This window comes from Ciconia boyciana, chromosome 21 (genome assembly GCF_034638445.1).
Source record: "Ciconia boyciana chromosome 21, ASM3463844v1, whole genome shotgun sequence".
NCBI classification, from domain to species: Eukaryota; Metazoa; Chordata; class Aves; order Ciconiiformes; family Ciconiidae; genus Ciconia; species Ciconia boyciana.
This window is the reverse complement of record NC_132954.1, coordinates 5917326-5933057: the sequence shown is the minus strand read 5'-3', so window position 1 is coordinate 5933057 and position 15732 is coordinate 5917326. Positions and strand designations below refer to the sequence as shown.

Here is a 15732-nt window from a genome sequence, read left to right as displayed (position 1 = left end):
GAGCGGGACGCCCCAATCCCCGGGATGGGGGTGAACCCCATCCCCTGGCTGCCATCCCTGTGGAGCAGCTCTTCCTCCCCCCAGGGACCGGAGGGGACCCAGGCGCTGGCACCGGTGGCTGGCCAGGACGGGTGTCCCTCCAGGGATGCTCCAGGCACCGGACCACAGCCCCGGGCAGACCCCGCGGCACCGGGGCAGCCAGACCCCACCGTGCCACGGGGCTGATGTACCGTCCCCGGTGCCTGGTGGCTTGGGGACAATCCGGCCCAGGACAAGGTGCCTGGGGTCAGAGCCCCGGGAGGGTGGGGGGGTCTCTGCCGCCATCCCTCCCCCTGGCACCGCTGCCTGCTCCTGGCCGGGCCCCCCCCCTCGTCCCCAGCAGCAGAGCTGCCAGCTTTCCAGAGCTGAACCAGCCTCTCCAGCAGCGCCAGGGCCCTGCCAGCCCCGCCGAGCCCCGGGGGGATCCGGCACCCGTCCTGGCTCCCGCCACCTCTGCACGGCGTCCGGCTCCGCGCCGCAGAGATGTGCCAGACCCAAATGCCACCCCGCTGCCCCCCGGGCCTGGCTGCCTGACTCCGCTCCAGCATCCCCTGCCCACGCAAGCCAGGCCACCTCGAGCCCCCACAGGCAGGGAGCAGGCAGGGAGCAGGCAGGGAGCAGGCCCACCCAGGGCAGCAGCTGACCCACACAAGTTTGGGTCTGGGGGATGCAAAGCAGCCACGTGTGTCCCCAGGTCCCCCTCCCTGCATCCCTTCTCCGAGGGATGCCCAGCGTGGCACAGCACCGCCAGGCCCCCGCTCAGCCGCTTTCCTCCCAAATTGTGATGAATCTATTTACACTGAAGCTTTACAAATGTGTGTTAGGGACGCATGCATCTCAATAAACGCGCTCTAATTAACAACTGATATTTATTCAGCCCACAGTAAATAAGCTGTCGCGGGCAAACCAAGCGACGCCGCTTTTGAAAAGCGGCTCGACTCTGCCATTTATTCAGCCGACAGCCCCCGAGATGCGGTGACAGAGCACTCGATTCTCCTGCGAGTTGCCTACTGTAGTAATTAAAGGTAATTAAAGCAAGTGGGTACGAAATATAACGAAACTTTTGTAATTCCTGGTTATTGGACAATTATTCACCCCGAGCTGTTCTTTCTTTGTGGCCACCCAGCAGCAACGAACCCCGTGCATGAGCACGAGTGGGGTTTGTGCATCTTGTGGGTGCGGGGAGTTGGGGTGGGGTGCCCTCGCCCCCCGCACGAGGCACGGCCCCACAACCCAGCCCCACAGCCCAGCCTGGCCCCACAACCCGCCCCGCAGCAGAGCAGGGACGAAGGGCAGCCTCGTCCCTTCCTCTCAAGCCAGACCCCTTGCTAACACCAGCAGGGCCAGCAGCTCTCAGGCCCCTCAAATTCGGCTGTGAAGCGCTTTGGGGGGTTGCACCTATCCCTCCTGCTGCTCTTCCCGTGCCTCAGTTTCCCTCGTTTGCCAAGGTGCTTCCACGGGTAGATTGTCCCCAGTCCAGTGGCACAAAGGGACCTCGCCGGCCCCGGGAGCATGGGGACGGCCACGGCATGGAAACCGCTCCATGCAGCTCCTGCTTACCCTTGCTGTGTCAGTGCATGGGATCGGTGTCTCTGGGGGGAGGAGGCCGGATCCTGCTCCCCCAGCACTCTGCTAAGGGGGGAGCAGTTTGTCTCCAGCCCGTGCTGACATCCTCTGGAGCGACGCCGAGCTGGGGGATGGAAAGCAGGATCCCGAGGCCCCTGCCCACCGACCCAGCACGGAAAAAGCGGAGGCAAGTTGCACTTCCAAGAAACAGCCGCGCTGGCTGCCAAGAAACACGAGCCGGAGCAGAGCCCAGCAATTTTCGGGCTGGAGACAATTTGCCTCCGACCATGAGCGTCATGTGGCGGCTGCGGCGGTTGGGTTACCGCAGGGCTCCCCGCCTCCCATGCCGAGCTCAGCCCCAGCGCTGCCGGCACGGCCCCCCCAGGGTCCCCCACTGCCAGGGGTGAGGGCTGGGGTAACGCCGGCCGGATCCTGCCAGCTCACAGGCAGCTGCCGGCACGCTGGCCCAGGCAGCATGCGGGAGGGAATTCCTGTGGCAAGGATTTCGGCGGTTCAGCATTTATTTCTGCACCGATTTAGGCACGAACCCCCCGATTCCAGCATTCACTGGGAAGGAAAGAGCCTGCAGGGATTCTTTCCAGCTTGACGAGGCCCGTTTGTTTCCGCAGCGTTAAAGCAGCAGTTTTGCCTCTTTTGGAGGAAATACTTTGCTGAAACACGAAGGGAGAAGCGGCCGGGGAGCCAAGCGGCGGAGCTCGCCGTCCCCCCACGCCACCGTGGGCTGCGCAGCCTCAGAGCGGTTTCTCCATCATTTCCGCCCCCCAAACCAAACATTTTTGGCTTGGCTCAGATGGAAGCTACAGATGGAAAATGGCTCCAGAGCTCTCCGACCTGCTCGGACCCCCCTGCACCCCTCAGTCGCTGCCCAGACCCACACACCCTCTGCACACCGCAGGATTGGGGGCTGGCCCCCCGTCCCCCCTTGCTGGAGCACGCCGCGAGCCTGCGCCTCTCGCCCAGGCTCTGTTCCCTCACCACATATGGCGTCTCCATGAGTAATAAAAGCTGCTAATTGCCAACAGATGCCCCAGGAAACCCTGATGCTGCCTCTTGCGGCTGCGTTCGGCTGGGAAGGGAGAGGAGGGGAGCTGGAGCCGGCCCCGGGAACCCCGAAGCGCGGGGCGGGGGGATCCCACAGCGTGGCGGCTCCCAGCAACTGGAGCGAGAGGACGTGGCTGCTATTATTAGCAAAATTAGCAGCAAGGCCGAGCCAGAGCATCCGCAGGGAGGGGCCAGTGCCCTGACCCACAGCATCGCCCCCAAAACACTGCCGCAGCCTCCCACCCCACAGCCTTCGTGGGGCTGGGGAGCCACGGCCAAGCCCCACCACAGCCCCTCGCCGCGCCCGGCACTGCCACCCACCCGCAGCCTCTCCCGCAGCCCCGTTCCCACCCCGGCGTGGGCAGCCGAAGCCCCCCGAGCTCGGGACCGGCCCCCTCCCTGTGCCGTGGCTCCGGCGTCTGTTGCACAACTGGAGCTGGCACCAGCCCAGCGCTGGCAAACCCGGGGGCAAGCAGCGGCTGTGCCGGGCCCGGGCCCTCTCGTCTCCCCTTTCTGCTTTGTTTGAGGAGGCTCTAACTGGGGGGGGGGGGGGGGGGAGAATTCGCCCCCTCCCTGCTCCCATCACTGTGCTGCAGCCCCCAGCCCGCTTCTCCCCTGGGTGGTGCTGGGGTGAACTGGGTTATGCAATTAGCGCTTGAACCTTAATGGGACAGTTTGGGGTGGGCAAGGCAAGACCCCGCGCTCCGGGGGCCCCGTGTCCTGCCCCCGTGCCCTAGCACGGCTGCACTGGGGCTGGAGGCAGCTTCTCCGGTCCTGTCCCATGGGGGCCCATGGGCACCCCCCCTGCAGCACAGCTCCGCCGCGGGCCCCGTGCCAGCGGGAACCAGAGAGCTTCTGGCGAGACACCGGGAGGCCGAGGGAGCCGGTGGGAAACCGCGGGGCTGGCTGGCACTGCCGGGCGCGGGCAGAGCGGTGGGAGCCGGGAGGGGATCGCCACGCAGCACTGGCGGCATTGCCAGGCTGAGCCGGGGCTCCGGGTGGGAGGTGTCTGCCCCCTCCCTCAGCTCTGCCTTGCACCCCCCCACCAGATGCAGCACCCCCAAATGCATGGTCCTCTCCTGCAGCATCCTGGCCCAGGATCTTCCCGCACCCCTTTTTCGCTCCCATTGGGGTCCCCTCTCCCAGATGAGGCACAGCTCATCCCTGGCAAGGGACCCCCCTCAGCAAGGACGCGCATCTGCCCGTCCCTGCCGCGCCGCGCCGGTGCCCAGCCATCGGCGCTGATTGAGTCGTTGCGGGCGCTGGCAGCTCCGCGCGCTCCCGAGGCAGGTTCGGTTAATGACGCTCCCCTTTAGCCTGCCTAATTTCATGCCTCGTCTCGCAATCGCGTCTCCGTGGCCCCGGGCCTGCGCTGACGAGGACTAATAGGTGCTGCAGCAGGGGAAAGAGCAACTGCCGTGGGGCAGTGGGTGCTGGCAGGGGCCCCGACCCCCAGCACCCAGGGGGCTCGGCGTGCCCAGGGCTTGCAGGGTGCTCAGCACCCTCCACGGCACCGCAGTGCAGGTGAGGAGTGAACCAACACCTCGGAGGCCACTGGTCCAAACTGGGCAGCATCCTTTGCCCGGAGGTCTCAGCAGGGCCAGCATCCCCCGGGAGCAGGGGGTCACTGGGAGCACGGCTCCCACGGCTCCCACCAGCGCCATCCCTGCGGGAACGTTGCCCGCCTGAGATGCGAGTGCTGGAGGGTGCTGCCTGCTCGCCCGCAGCCTGGGCTGAGCCTGTCCTCACCAAAACGAGCCCTCAGAGAAGCTCTGACGGCTTCTTCCAGAGAGAAGCGATAGCCATGACCAGGGCACGCTTCCCACCGGCACCGTGGCCGCACAGCCCTCCCTGGTGCGTCACGGCACACCGCGGTGGGAGGGTTTTGGTGCCGCGGTCCGGCTGACGTGCCCAGGCACCTGATCCACGCCATGGACTAACACTTAGCGCAGACCTCGTTATTCCCAAGGTGCCGAGACCCACGATGCCGAGACGTCCTCTCCTCCAGCCCTGCCTTGCCCCAAGCTCGAGTCCAGCCCCTGCTCTCCCAACAGCTCCTGGTCCGGCACAAGGCCAGCGTTCAGGGCCACGGCTGCTGGCCCCGCTGCTGCACTGCCAGCCCCCTCTGTCCCAACACCCCATCCCCACCCCGATGGCACCGGGGCCGTGGGCAGCGCACCCACATTGCTCCGGCTGTGCTGATGCCAGCGATGCTCTGGCAGCGTGAGGCACCCCACGTTACGTGCCTCTGCAGATTGCATGGTAATTGCCTCCAAAGTTACTAATTTGCTCATAGATTAATTACCATGTAATTTACTGCTCTTGGCTCCTGCGATAAGACGCTCATTTGCAAGGCAGCGCGTGGGTGCGGGCTCGGCCCTGGCCAGCAGGATCCTGCGGGCAGGGGCACAGCCCAAGCGGGGAGGGGGCTGGGGGGGGGGAGCAGACAGAGCAGAGGTCCCCACTGGGTGACAGTCACCCCCTCCCCAGCCAGACCCCCGACACGAAGCACGAGGCGGCGGCCACGGCCCCACGGCACCACAGAGAGTGAACTTTTATTTCCAACAACGACAGCACCTGCCCCGTGGGGTGGGGACGATGGGGAGGGCTGGGAGGGGGCGGCCACGGGGCCCCGGGGGGGGGGGGGCGAGGGCAGCCCAGCCCCGGGGGGCAGCCGCTCGCGTGCACACGGTGCACGGCGTGAAGAAACATCCCGGTAGAAAAGAACGAAGATCTGACGGCCTCGACGGCCGGTCCTGCCCCGGGGGGGGTGCAGGCGTGATCGGTGGGTGAGCGTGGGGGGGTGCACGTGTCCCCTCCGCACCCGCATCCGGAGGGTGTCAGGGAGGAGAAACCGCGCAAGGACGGGCAGGAGGCGGCTGCGGCCGGGGGGGAGCACGGTCCCTCCCGCGGGGACGGCTCCGGCCAGGCAGGGACCCCCCCGGCCGCTGAGGAGGACGGAGCAAAGCCAGCTTCTTGGCTCGTCCTGCCCCGGGGCGATGGCGGTGGCAGCGGGCGCGGGGCTCACACCTCCGTCTGGAAGTCGCCATCGGCCGCATCCAGGCTGGCGCAGGGGCCCTCCCAGTCCGCACAGCGCAGCTCCAGCCGGTCCCGCTGGGTGCTGGGCAGGGAGCCCAGCGTCATCGCCTTGAACGTGCTCCACGGCTTCGGCGGCGCGGCCGGTGCCTGCTGCTCCTCGGGGCTGGCCGCATCCTGCGGGGCGAAGGGGAGCTGCGGCAAGCGGCCGGGCTGCGTGGCGATGCTCGGCTCTGTCCCGCCAGCACCCAGCCCTGGGGCACAGCCACCCACCTCCGCCCTCCGGACCCATTCAGGATGGGGTGGATCAGCCCCAGGGGGTTTTGGGCACTTACATTGGCCGTGCTCTTCTCCCCGCCGCCTGACGAGACGCTCCACCGCTTTTCTCGCTGCAGAAATAACCACAGCGCTCAGCGCCAGCATCCTCCCGGGGATGCCCAGTCTCCTTCCCCGGTCCATGCAGGGGGAGGTGGAGGGGTGAGGGAGAGCAGGGAGGGGTGAGGGAGGATGGGGCCCCCAGGACCTCACCTTGGAGGAGCCAGCAGCCGGGGCCCGGTACCGGTCCAGCGTGTGAAACTTCTGGTTGAGCTCGTGGTAGAGCTCGGAGTGGCGCTTCCGCGTGTGCATCACCTTCTGCGGGGCAAGAGCAGAGCCTGCGGCCGCCGGCATCCGGCACAACCCTGCGCCCCTCGGCGCACACCCCCCGTCCCACCCCTGCCCCCCTCCCGGGGCACCCCAGATGAGCGGCAGAGCCCGCTTGGCGCCGGTGTTTTAATCAAGAGCCGTTATTGCCTGGTCTAAATTGCTGCTGCGTTGCTGACAGCGAGCCAGAGGCAACCGGGGACAAGGTGGTTCGGTCCCCGGATGGCACCCGACCCCACGGCGGGCACCGGTGACGCCTGCTGCCGTGGTGGGGCTTACCTCGAAGTCCAGATCGGAGTATCGCAACCTCTTCCTCTGGCAGGGGACACGCAGGGCCCGGAGCAGGGGGAGGAGATGGAGAAGAAAAGGGAAAGGTCTTTGCAGGTCTGGGACGTTGGGGGAGCAGGGCAGGGGGGGAAGCTCCTGCCAGCCCCAAGCCACGCCACTCGCAGCAGCCTGGCTGGAGACGCGGGGCTCCCGGCCGAGCTGGGGGCCGTGCAGCTTATCCACCGCGCTGCTGGGGTGAAGGCAGCCCCAAGCCAAGGGTGGGATGCCGAGCAGCGAGCACAGGGGCAACTCGTGCGACCCTGCACGCCCACACACGCTCACGCGTGCTCTTGCACGCTCGCCCAACCCCCTCCCACACATCTCCCTCCCCATGCGCGTGTCCCACGGGCACGCTCACACGCCAGCCCCCCGCTCACCTCCAGGGACCCCACTTTCATGGCGGAGCCGGGGACGGTGCGGGGCATGGTGCGGCTGCGTTCTGACAGCTCCGAGGCCAGGATCTGCCGCACGGTGGGGTGCTGCTTGAACTGGAGGCTGTAGGGAGCCTTCACCATCCCGTAGGGCTGGTTCAAGTTCACGTTGACGTGGTCCACCGCGACGAAGCCGGGGTAGGCGTCCCCCTTGGGCGCCGGGCGCCCCGTCCCACCGGGCACCCCCTCCTCGGCACCGGGACCGAGGGTGGCCTCCTCCCGCGGGAAGGGCTTGAGGCTGCTGGTCCGGCGGGGCAGCACCATGTAGTCACTCTCCCGCGGGGGCTCGGGGGCCCGCAGCCAGCCGTACTCCAGGGGCCGCAGGCTGCTCTCCGTGCACAGGTAGACGGGACCCGGTGCCTCCAGGCTGAGCTGCTGCGCCGGCGGGTCGCCCAGCTCGCTCAAGCCTGCCACCACGTTGGGCGTCATCTTGGGGACCTGGACCAGGATGCTGGGGGGAGGGATGTTCCCCGGCAGGCTGGAGAAGCCCAGGCCACCCTCCGAGGTGGTGTTGAGCTTGGGGTCTTCGTCCCCATCCAGGGAGATGCGGGACAAGGTGCCCGTGATGGTGGCGGGATTGCAGGTGTTCACCTCCTTGAACAGCACTGCGGGCGGGGAGCAGGGTCAGAGCCGGCCCCGGGGGTCCCGCGGGAGGGCGGGGAGGCTGCACCGACCCCCTGCGCGGCGGCATCGCGCCCGCCCCGGTGCACGCTGCCTGTCCCCTCCCAGGTACGGCACGGTGACATCCCCGTCCCCAGCGCAGAGAGCAGGGGAGACCTCACCTGTCTGACACGCCAGGTCAACGTCCTTTTCAAAATCTGTCTATAAAAATACAGAAAGAGGGGAAAGAGAGAGAGAGAGAGAGGAGAGAAAGAGAGGGAGAGAGACGGGGAAATGAATGCATCTTGGCCAGCACGGGGGCAGGGGGGTTTGCGAGTGGGACCCTGCCCCAGCTGGGGCGAGGAGCCCTGCCCAGCCCTGCCGGTGCCCGCTGCAGCCCCTGCCAGCGCTGCCGCACTCACCAGGATCTGCACCTGCCCGTTCTTGCAGGAGTCGGGTGAGTTTTCATTCTCCTCGCTCCTGCACCCCCCCATCTGACACTTCACCACATCCTGGACCTGCGGGGACAGAGCCGGTCACGGCCCCGCGGTCACAGGTCACCCCCCCCCCCTCCCCCGGCACCCCTCCGGGGTCACCCCACCTCTCGGCGCAGGAACCCGTGTACGGTGATGATGACGAAGCCCTGGACGGAGTTGAAGACGGCGAAGAGGACCTGGAAGAGGATGGAGCGCCGGTCGGTCATGGCGAGCACGGCCGACATCCAGGTCAGCGCCAGGAGAGGCAGGACCACGCAGGAGCTCCACAGCGATGCCCTGGGGCAGGGAGAGAGGGGCCGGGGTGAGCCCGCTGCACCAGGGCTGCCCCGTGACAGCCCCCCCCGAGCATCGCCCCCAGCCCCGCAAGCGTGGCCGGGGCCGACCGTGCGTGCATGGCACGAGACCCCAGCTCGAGCACCCCACGTCTCCCTCCCTGCTGTCCCCTCTTCCTCGGCGTCCCCAAGCTGGCGCTGGCTGGGTGCTCAGGGCACTGCCTGCCTTAGGGTATGGAGGCCCATGGGCTCCTTCTCCCCCCGGCAGCCCCGGCACAACCCCGGTTTGAGCCATCGGCACCACCGAGCCGGCCCGGGCAGGGCACGGCCATGCGTGTCCCTGTCCCTGCACAGCCAGTGCAGCCGGCAGCGAGGGCGCTGGGGGGACACGGGGCCACCGTCACCCTCCCACAGCCGCAAGAAGAGCAGAAAGGGGATTTCTCTTTTTTAGCAGTGAATTTTGGGGCTGCTTCTATTGCAACTAAACCCCTGGGAGCAGGGACCTCGGCTGCCCAGGGTGGCAGTGGTCACAGCCCAACCCTCTGAATAGGTCCCAGCCAGCACCCATGGGGGCTCGCGTGCCAGGAAGAGGGTCCCGGGGACACCCCCAAGGCCAGGACTGGCCCGCGCCCCACGGCGTGGTGCCCCTCGTGCCCTCCCCGCTCCCAAGCTGCCCCGGGGAAGAGGAGCTGAGCCCCCCCCCCCCCCCCCGCGCCCCAACCCCGGAGATGACGTGACCTGCGGGAAGCCATGCCATGCAGACGTGATGGCCGCGGTGGGGCACACGCACCCTGCGCCCGGGGCCGCCCTGAGCACACAGCCTTCGCCCTGCCCACGGGACCCCCAACCCAGAGCCCATCCCCTCCCCGGGGCGATGCCCAGAGCCCACCCCCCCCCCCACTCCCCGGGGTCCAAGGCTGTGCTCGGGGCGGGGGGCGAAGCGGGCGCGTGGCGGGCACTAACATGGCGCTGCTGGCGGTGGCGGAGGTCATGGCCGCGCTGGACACCACGCCGCACTTGGTGCATTTCAGCAGCAGGCTGCCACAGGGTGGGGGCTTGGAGCTACGTGCCCACCACCCCCCCGGCGCCCCGCGGCCAGGACCGGGCCACGCGGGGATGCGGGCGAGGGGAGCAAGGCCATGGGAGAGCAGGATGGCGGCGGGGGGGGGGATCGGACAGATGGATGGACAGACAGATGGATGGATGGATGGACAGACAGAGGCAAAAAGCAAATGGGAGAAGGGAAAGAGAGAGAGAGAGAGAGAGAGAGACGGGTTAGTCGAGGGCGGCAGCAGTTGTTAATGACGAGCAGGGGTGGCCAAGCGGCAGCGGGATGGGGCAGGCAGGGCTCAGCCCCCTCCGCTGGCGGCAGGGGTGGGGGTCTGCAGCGTGCGGCTCCCCCTTCCGCAGGGGAAGGTGTGGGGGTGACTGCCCCCCCAGCTACTGCCCCTCCAGCAGCCCCCAACAAGGGGCTGTAGTCGCCCCGGGCTTGGTCCCCACCGCCCACTGATGAGATGAAGTCTGCCCCGTCCTCAGCCCGCTCCCAGAGGAGACCCCGTGCCATGCCCCGTGGCGCGGCAGGGCAGGGTGCCCCACGCCGGCCCCAGGGACAGCCCCGCGAGGCGCACGGCACTTACCCAGCTCGCTGCTTTTTGGACTTATCTGAAATGCCATCACGGGACATGAGCTTGTTGAACACGATGATGCCGACCAGCATGTTCACCTTGGGCGAGAGCGGCACTGGGGTTAGGGCTGGGCATGGAGCCCTCCGCGAGCTGGGGCCGGCAGGAGCTGCCATGCACCGGGGTGGTTTTTGGGGGTCCAAGGCTTGGGGTCGGCTCACCAGCACGATGACAGCAGCGGGTCCCACGAAGGCGTAGAGCAAACCGCCCTCCAGTGAGAGCCAGCAGCTGCGGGGGACCGTGGCGTGTCAGGGGCTGACGGAGAGGGGACATCCCCTGTCCCCATCCCCTGCTCCCAGCATTGCTGCCGGCCCGGAGCGGTCCCCGTGCCCAGCCCTGTGTCCCCCCGTCCCCACGTACTAGCTCACTGTCCCGTAGCCTTTAGTCCGCGTGAAGCCAACGGAGACTGCGACCACGAGGGCTGGCAACCCTGGAGAGGGGAGACGAGGCTGGAGCTGCAGGGGGTGGCATCGCTGTCCCCCCCCAGCATCACCCCGTGCCAGCCCCCATGGTTGGGGACAGGGATGGGGCCCCTCCGGCAGCTCCCCATGGTCTGGATGGTCAGAGGGCGGCACGTCGAAGGGACCAAGACACCTGGGTCTGCTTTCCTCCATTGTGCCTCAGTTTCCCCTTCTGATAACCCGAGGGGGTACCAGGGAGGGGCGCACGGTGCCTCCCCTCCACCCCGTCCCGGCACCAGCCCTGCCGGGCTCTTACCCCATCCCAAGCACAGGAAGCGCTTCCTGACCAGGCGTGTCCGGATCCGGCCGATCACTGCTAGGTAGGACTGCCAGGCCTCCGTCAGCACCCAGCAGAAGGACGAGAGGAAGAAGAAGTGGAGGAAGGCGGCTGTCATGGTGCACACACCCTGCGAGGACACGGGCGCGTCAGGGGGAGGCATCGCAGAACCACCGCGGGCACGCACCCGGCACCGCGGCGGTTAAACTCCCACGCCTGGGCGAGGTTTGTGTCAAAACCACCAGCACAAAGGATTTAATCCCGAGATCGAGTTAATCCAAATCCAATCTGCTGCTGGGAGCCAGCGGGGACGAGGCGACCGGCTGGGAAGAGAAGGCTCGGACCCTGCCGCAGCCCCCGCGCCCGCCTGGGGACCCCGCAAGGGGGGCACGGTTGTGGCACCCACCTTGCTGAGCATCTGGGACTGGCCCACGAGGATGAGGATGTTGGAGGCCAGGATGGAGACGCAGAAGTTGAGCAGGATGATGGAGCGCTCTGACTTGATGAACCTGCAGGCAGGAGCAGCGTGGGGCCGGGGTGCCAGCCTGTGCCACGTCCCTGTCCCACGTCCCCCGGCGCGTGGGCGCTGTCCTGAGCCAGGGACGGTGCCAGGCAGCCCGGGCACCTCTCCCACCCGGCTGTCACCGGGGTTATTCTCTTCCCACCACGTTGCATTTAATCACGTTGATGCTGAGCCCGGCGCTCGCGCCGTGCCCCCCTTCGCCGCCCCCTCCCCACATGTTCTCGCGCCCCAGGTGCCCCCCACATCCCCAGCTGTCCCTGGGTCACCTCCAGAAGGCAGCGTAGATCACCAGCAGGGTCAGCAGGGCCATGCAGGAGACGGCACAGCCGATCATCAGCGGCACTGACGGGGCGCCCGAGGGGTCCATGGCCTGGTGGGGGACAGGGGGGAGCGGCTGAGCCCCCGACGGCTGCTCCCTGCCAGCCCCCTGCCCCCCACTGGGCCCCTCCACCCCCCCCCCGGTTGGGGACCCCTGGGTGGCAGAGGGGGTCTCGGTGGCGGCGGTGGCGCAGCCAAGGCGCCTTCCCGGGGACCCGTGCCCATCGCCATGCCGACGGGGGACGCGGGCGGAATAGCAATGGGGTGGGGGGACGCCTGGGACCGGGGCTGCCCCCTCCCCTCCTCGCACACAGCAACGCCCCATATTGACCCCTATCGACCACGGTAGCCCCCTGCCCGCCCAAGCCCACCCTGAGGGTGCCAGGGGCCCTTCCCTCGGGTGGTGGGAGACACCCCCCTCGTCCCCCCAGCACCCACCCCACCCTGTCGAGGTGTCTGCAGACAGTGCGGCCCCTGCCCATCCCCATCCTCCCCTGGGACCCCCACCCAGGGCCCTCAGCCCTGGGATCACCCCCCATCCATGGCCCGTGTCCCCAGCAGGCTCATCCCTGTCCCAGTCCTGTCCCCTACCAGGTCTCTGGGCAGCTGGGCGAGGACAGCGAAGGTGGCGAGCTGGCGGCACTGGCATTTGGTGTGCGCTGGGAGGGTCTCCAGGGTTTGGCAGCTCTCCGTGTCCCAGTTTCCCAAGCCAGCGTCCCTGATTAATGGGACAAGAGCGAGGGAGAGCAATTTGAAATCATCAAACACCCAGGCAGCCCCTCGCGCCTCTCCCGAGTTAACCCTTTGCTGGCCCCTGCTTGGGGGGAGCAGACGGGGGGGGGGGGCGCTCTGCCAGGGGACAGGTTAACCCCCTGAGCCCATCGTGGGGGGCGAAGCCATCCTGTGCTCGGTTCCCCCCCGCCTGCCCTGGTGCTGATCCCCCTGGGGAGTGGTGCAACACAAAGGCTTGATTTTTAATCATCCCACCCAGGTTCCGGGGGGGCAAACTGCAGAGGGAGGGGGCCAGGCCCAGGAGGAGGGGAGGTGGGGATGGAGGGGGGCGGTGGGGATGGAGGGGGGGGGCCAAGGAAGCACCGGGGCAGGCAGGAGCAGTCCCAGGGGTTCCATGCCACCCACGTCCCCCCCCGCAGGAGCCATGGCTCACGCAGCAGAGACGTGCTAGCCCCAAAGCCAGACCTGCCCAGGAGCGGGCAATGCTCCCCTCCTGCCATGGGGACCCCTCCCGCCATGGGGACCCCCCGGGAGGGGATGCTCGTGGTGATGCTGGCCATGCACCGGGAGAGCAGCCACAGCTCCCAGAGAGGCGGGGAAACCGGGAACTGGGTCTGTGGGACAACTGGGGACGCGGCTCCCCCGCGCCAGGCTGAGACCTGCCACGCTCGTCGCAACCACACGCCTCCCTGTCAACACGGGAGATGTACTGGAACCAGTGACCCCGAGGCGTGGGGCACCCACGGGCACCTGGCACTGCCGCCCCCCGCCCCGCGGTGCCACCCGCCCCCCCGCCGTGCCCTACTTTCCCTGGCTCCTGCCACAGCGCCAGGCTCCGCGCTAACAAATCGCATCTGGCAGGCTGGCGGCATCCGTCCCCGGCGTCACGCGGAGGAGGATCGATCCCATGGCAGCGCGGTTCGCCCGCAGACAGAGGGGCTCAGCCACGGGAAGGGACTGGCCCTGCTCCCCGTCCCTCCCGCCACCTCCCCAGGGACCGACCGGGCACTGGGACAGCCCGGCCCCATCGCCCAGCATCGCCCGCCAGTGAGGGCATGGCCGGGGTGTCCCTGTCCCCTCCGCCATCTCCCATGCCCCACTCACGTCCTCGAGTAGTCCCAGGTGACGCACTGCGGGTGGGACGTGCCCTGCGGACAGAGGGACAGGTCTGTGCTTCGCCCCCTGCCCTGCTCCCGGCCCCAGGAGGGTCATCGGCCCCTGGGGACCTGCCCAGCTTCCCCAGCGCTGGCAAGTCCCCACCGTGGGCACGGAGACGAGTAGTTGTGGCCACCGGCTGGGAGCTGCTGGCCCCTGCCCAGCTCTCAGTGCCTGGGGCCGGCGGGACCCACACGGGACCGAGAGGTGACACGGTGACGTGGTGACACGGCGATGGGACGGGAAGGGGACACTCACATTGATGATGTGGGAGAGCTCCACCAGGACGAGGGGCTCCGCGGGCTTGGTCGGTGGGCGCACCGTTACCATCAGCACCTTGGAGGTGACGGCCAGGGGGGTCCTGCAGGGAGGGGCACCGGCTGTCACAGGGACGGGGACACGGCGTGGGGGACAGCAGGCAGCCCCACTCACCTGGGCGGGGGCAGGATCAGCCCCAGCGTGCGGTACAGCACGGCCCCGATGACGAAGTGGGACGACTCATCCGTTTCTGCAGAGAGAGGGGAAGGGAGAGCGGCACACGCGTGGGCTCAGCAAGCACACACGCACACACGTGAGAGCCCACGCGTCTGCCCCCGACACGCGTGAGGGAACACGCACTCCCTCCCCGACACAGGCACAGCACACACGGGCACACGCAGGCACATGGGCCGGCGGGAAGCCGCCCACACGCTCACACACGTGCACCCCCAGATGTGCACACCCCCCCCGTGCTCCCAGATGTGCACCCACACACACGCACAGCCCCAGACATGCAAGCTCACACATGTTCACATGCACACACATGCACACTTCTGGATATGCACGCTCATACATGTGTGCAAACGTGCACTGCACCACATGTGCGTGCTCCGTGGATGCGCACTCACACGTGTGCACGCTCACACACGTGTGCACACACGCACACTCCCAGATGCACATGCTCACACATGTGTGCGTGCTCACACACGTGCACGGCCCCAGATCTGCACTCACGTGTGCATGCTCCATGGATGCGCACTCACACGTGTGCACGCTCACACACATGTACACACACTCCCAGATGCACATGCTCACACATGTGTGCGTGCTCACACACGTGCACGGCCCCAGATCTGCACTCACGTGTGCGTGTGCGGCCCCAGATCTGCACGCACGTGTGCATGCTCACACACGTGCACGGCCCCAGATCTGCACTCAGGTGTGCGTGCTCTCACACGTGCACAGCCCCAGATCTGCACTCACATGTGCATGGCCCCAGATCTGCACTCACGTGTGCGTGCACGGCCCCAGATGTGCACTCACATCTCCGTGCTCACACACATGCGCGGCCCCAGATCTGCACTCACGTGTGCGTGCTCACACACGTGCACGGCCCCAGATCTGCACACACGTGTGCGTGCTCACACACGTGCACGGCCCCAGATCTGCACTCACGTGTGCGTGCACGGCCCCAGATCTGCACTCACATCTCCGTGCTCACACACGCGCATGGCCCCACGTGCACACTCACACACACACATGCAAAGCGTGCTTGCTCCCGCGGTCCCGGCCCTGCCTCACCGGCAGAGGCGAGGCTGAGCACCTCCCTGGGGATGAAGAGCTTGTCCTCAGAGCTGCGGGCCCAATCCTTCATGCCCCGGCGCCCCTTCATGGGGAAGTTGATGTCGCTGGAGACGGCGGAGACGGGCTCCCTCTGGATGCTGATCACTGGCAGGGCAGAGCGGGCGTCACCGGCCAGCTCCCTGCGCCCGCTGAGGCCCCGTGTCCACCCCGCCGCTCACCCAGGTTGTCGGTGACGATGAGGGAGCTCTGAAAGGCCTTCAGCGCGTCCCCCACCAGGTGGATGAAGTCCTCCACCACCTTCATCAGGTGCACGGAGCCAGGCGAGACCTGCGGGCGAGCAACCAGCTCCGCAGCCGCCGGGATGCGTCCCCATGGCGGGGACATCCCGGCCGCCCCGGCCACCCACCCGTGCCCTGTGCCACTCACCTGCTGGGCATCCTCCCACTTGTCCCGGTTCTCCGCATCCACCATGTAGCTCACCACCTGGAAGAAGCGCTGCGGGGACGGGGCTCAGCGGGGCTGGGGTCTGGGGACCGACAGCCGCCACCT

At 67.8% G+C, this 15732-nt stretch overlaps 1 protein-coding gene across 1 annotated transcript in view; it reads right to left on the bottom strand.

The window, feature by feature from the left end:
• Nucleotides 1-5691: 5691 nt before the first annotated feature.
• ADGRB2 (adhesion G protein-coupled receptor B2) overlaps nt 5692-15732 on the bottom strand; it is a 28497-nt gene continuing 18456 nt past the window's right edge. The window contains exons 10-31 of the mRNA XM_072885024.1: nt 15610-15678; nt 15402-15510; nt 15181-15327; nt 14053-14128; nt 13879-13981; nt 13570-13613; nt 12325-12451; nt 11682-11785; nt 11299-11401; nt 10872-11022; nt 10515-10584; nt 10316-10382; nt 10110-10195; nt 9436-9534; nt 8305-8476; nt 8126-8221; nt 7886-7925; nt 7050-7708; nt 6625-6660; nt 6232-6336; nt 6039-6092; nt 5692-5880 (exon numbers count right to left, since the gene is read on the bottom strand). Coding sequence (XP_072741125.1) covers nt 5692-5880; nt 6039-6092; nt 6232-6336; nt 6625-6660; nt 7050-7708; nt 7886-7925; nt 8126-8221; nt 8305-8476; nt 9436-9534; nt 10110-10195; nt 10316-10382; nt 10515-10584; nt 10872-11022; nt 11299-11401; nt 11682-11785; nt 12325-12451; nt 13570-13613; nt 13879-13981; nt 14053-14128; nt 15181-15327; nt 15402-15510; nt 15610-15678 — 2706 coding nt within the window. The remainder of the gene's footprint in view (nt 5881-6038; nt 6093-6231; nt 6337-6624; nt 6661-7049; nt 7709-7885; nt 7926-8125; nt 8222-8304; nt 8477-9435; nt 9535-10109; nt 10196-10315; nt 10383-10514; nt 10585-10871; nt 11023-11298; nt 11402-11681; nt 11786-12324; nt 12452-13569; nt 13614-13878; nt 13982-14052; nt 14129-15180; nt 15328-15401; nt 15511-15609; nt 15679-15732) is intronic.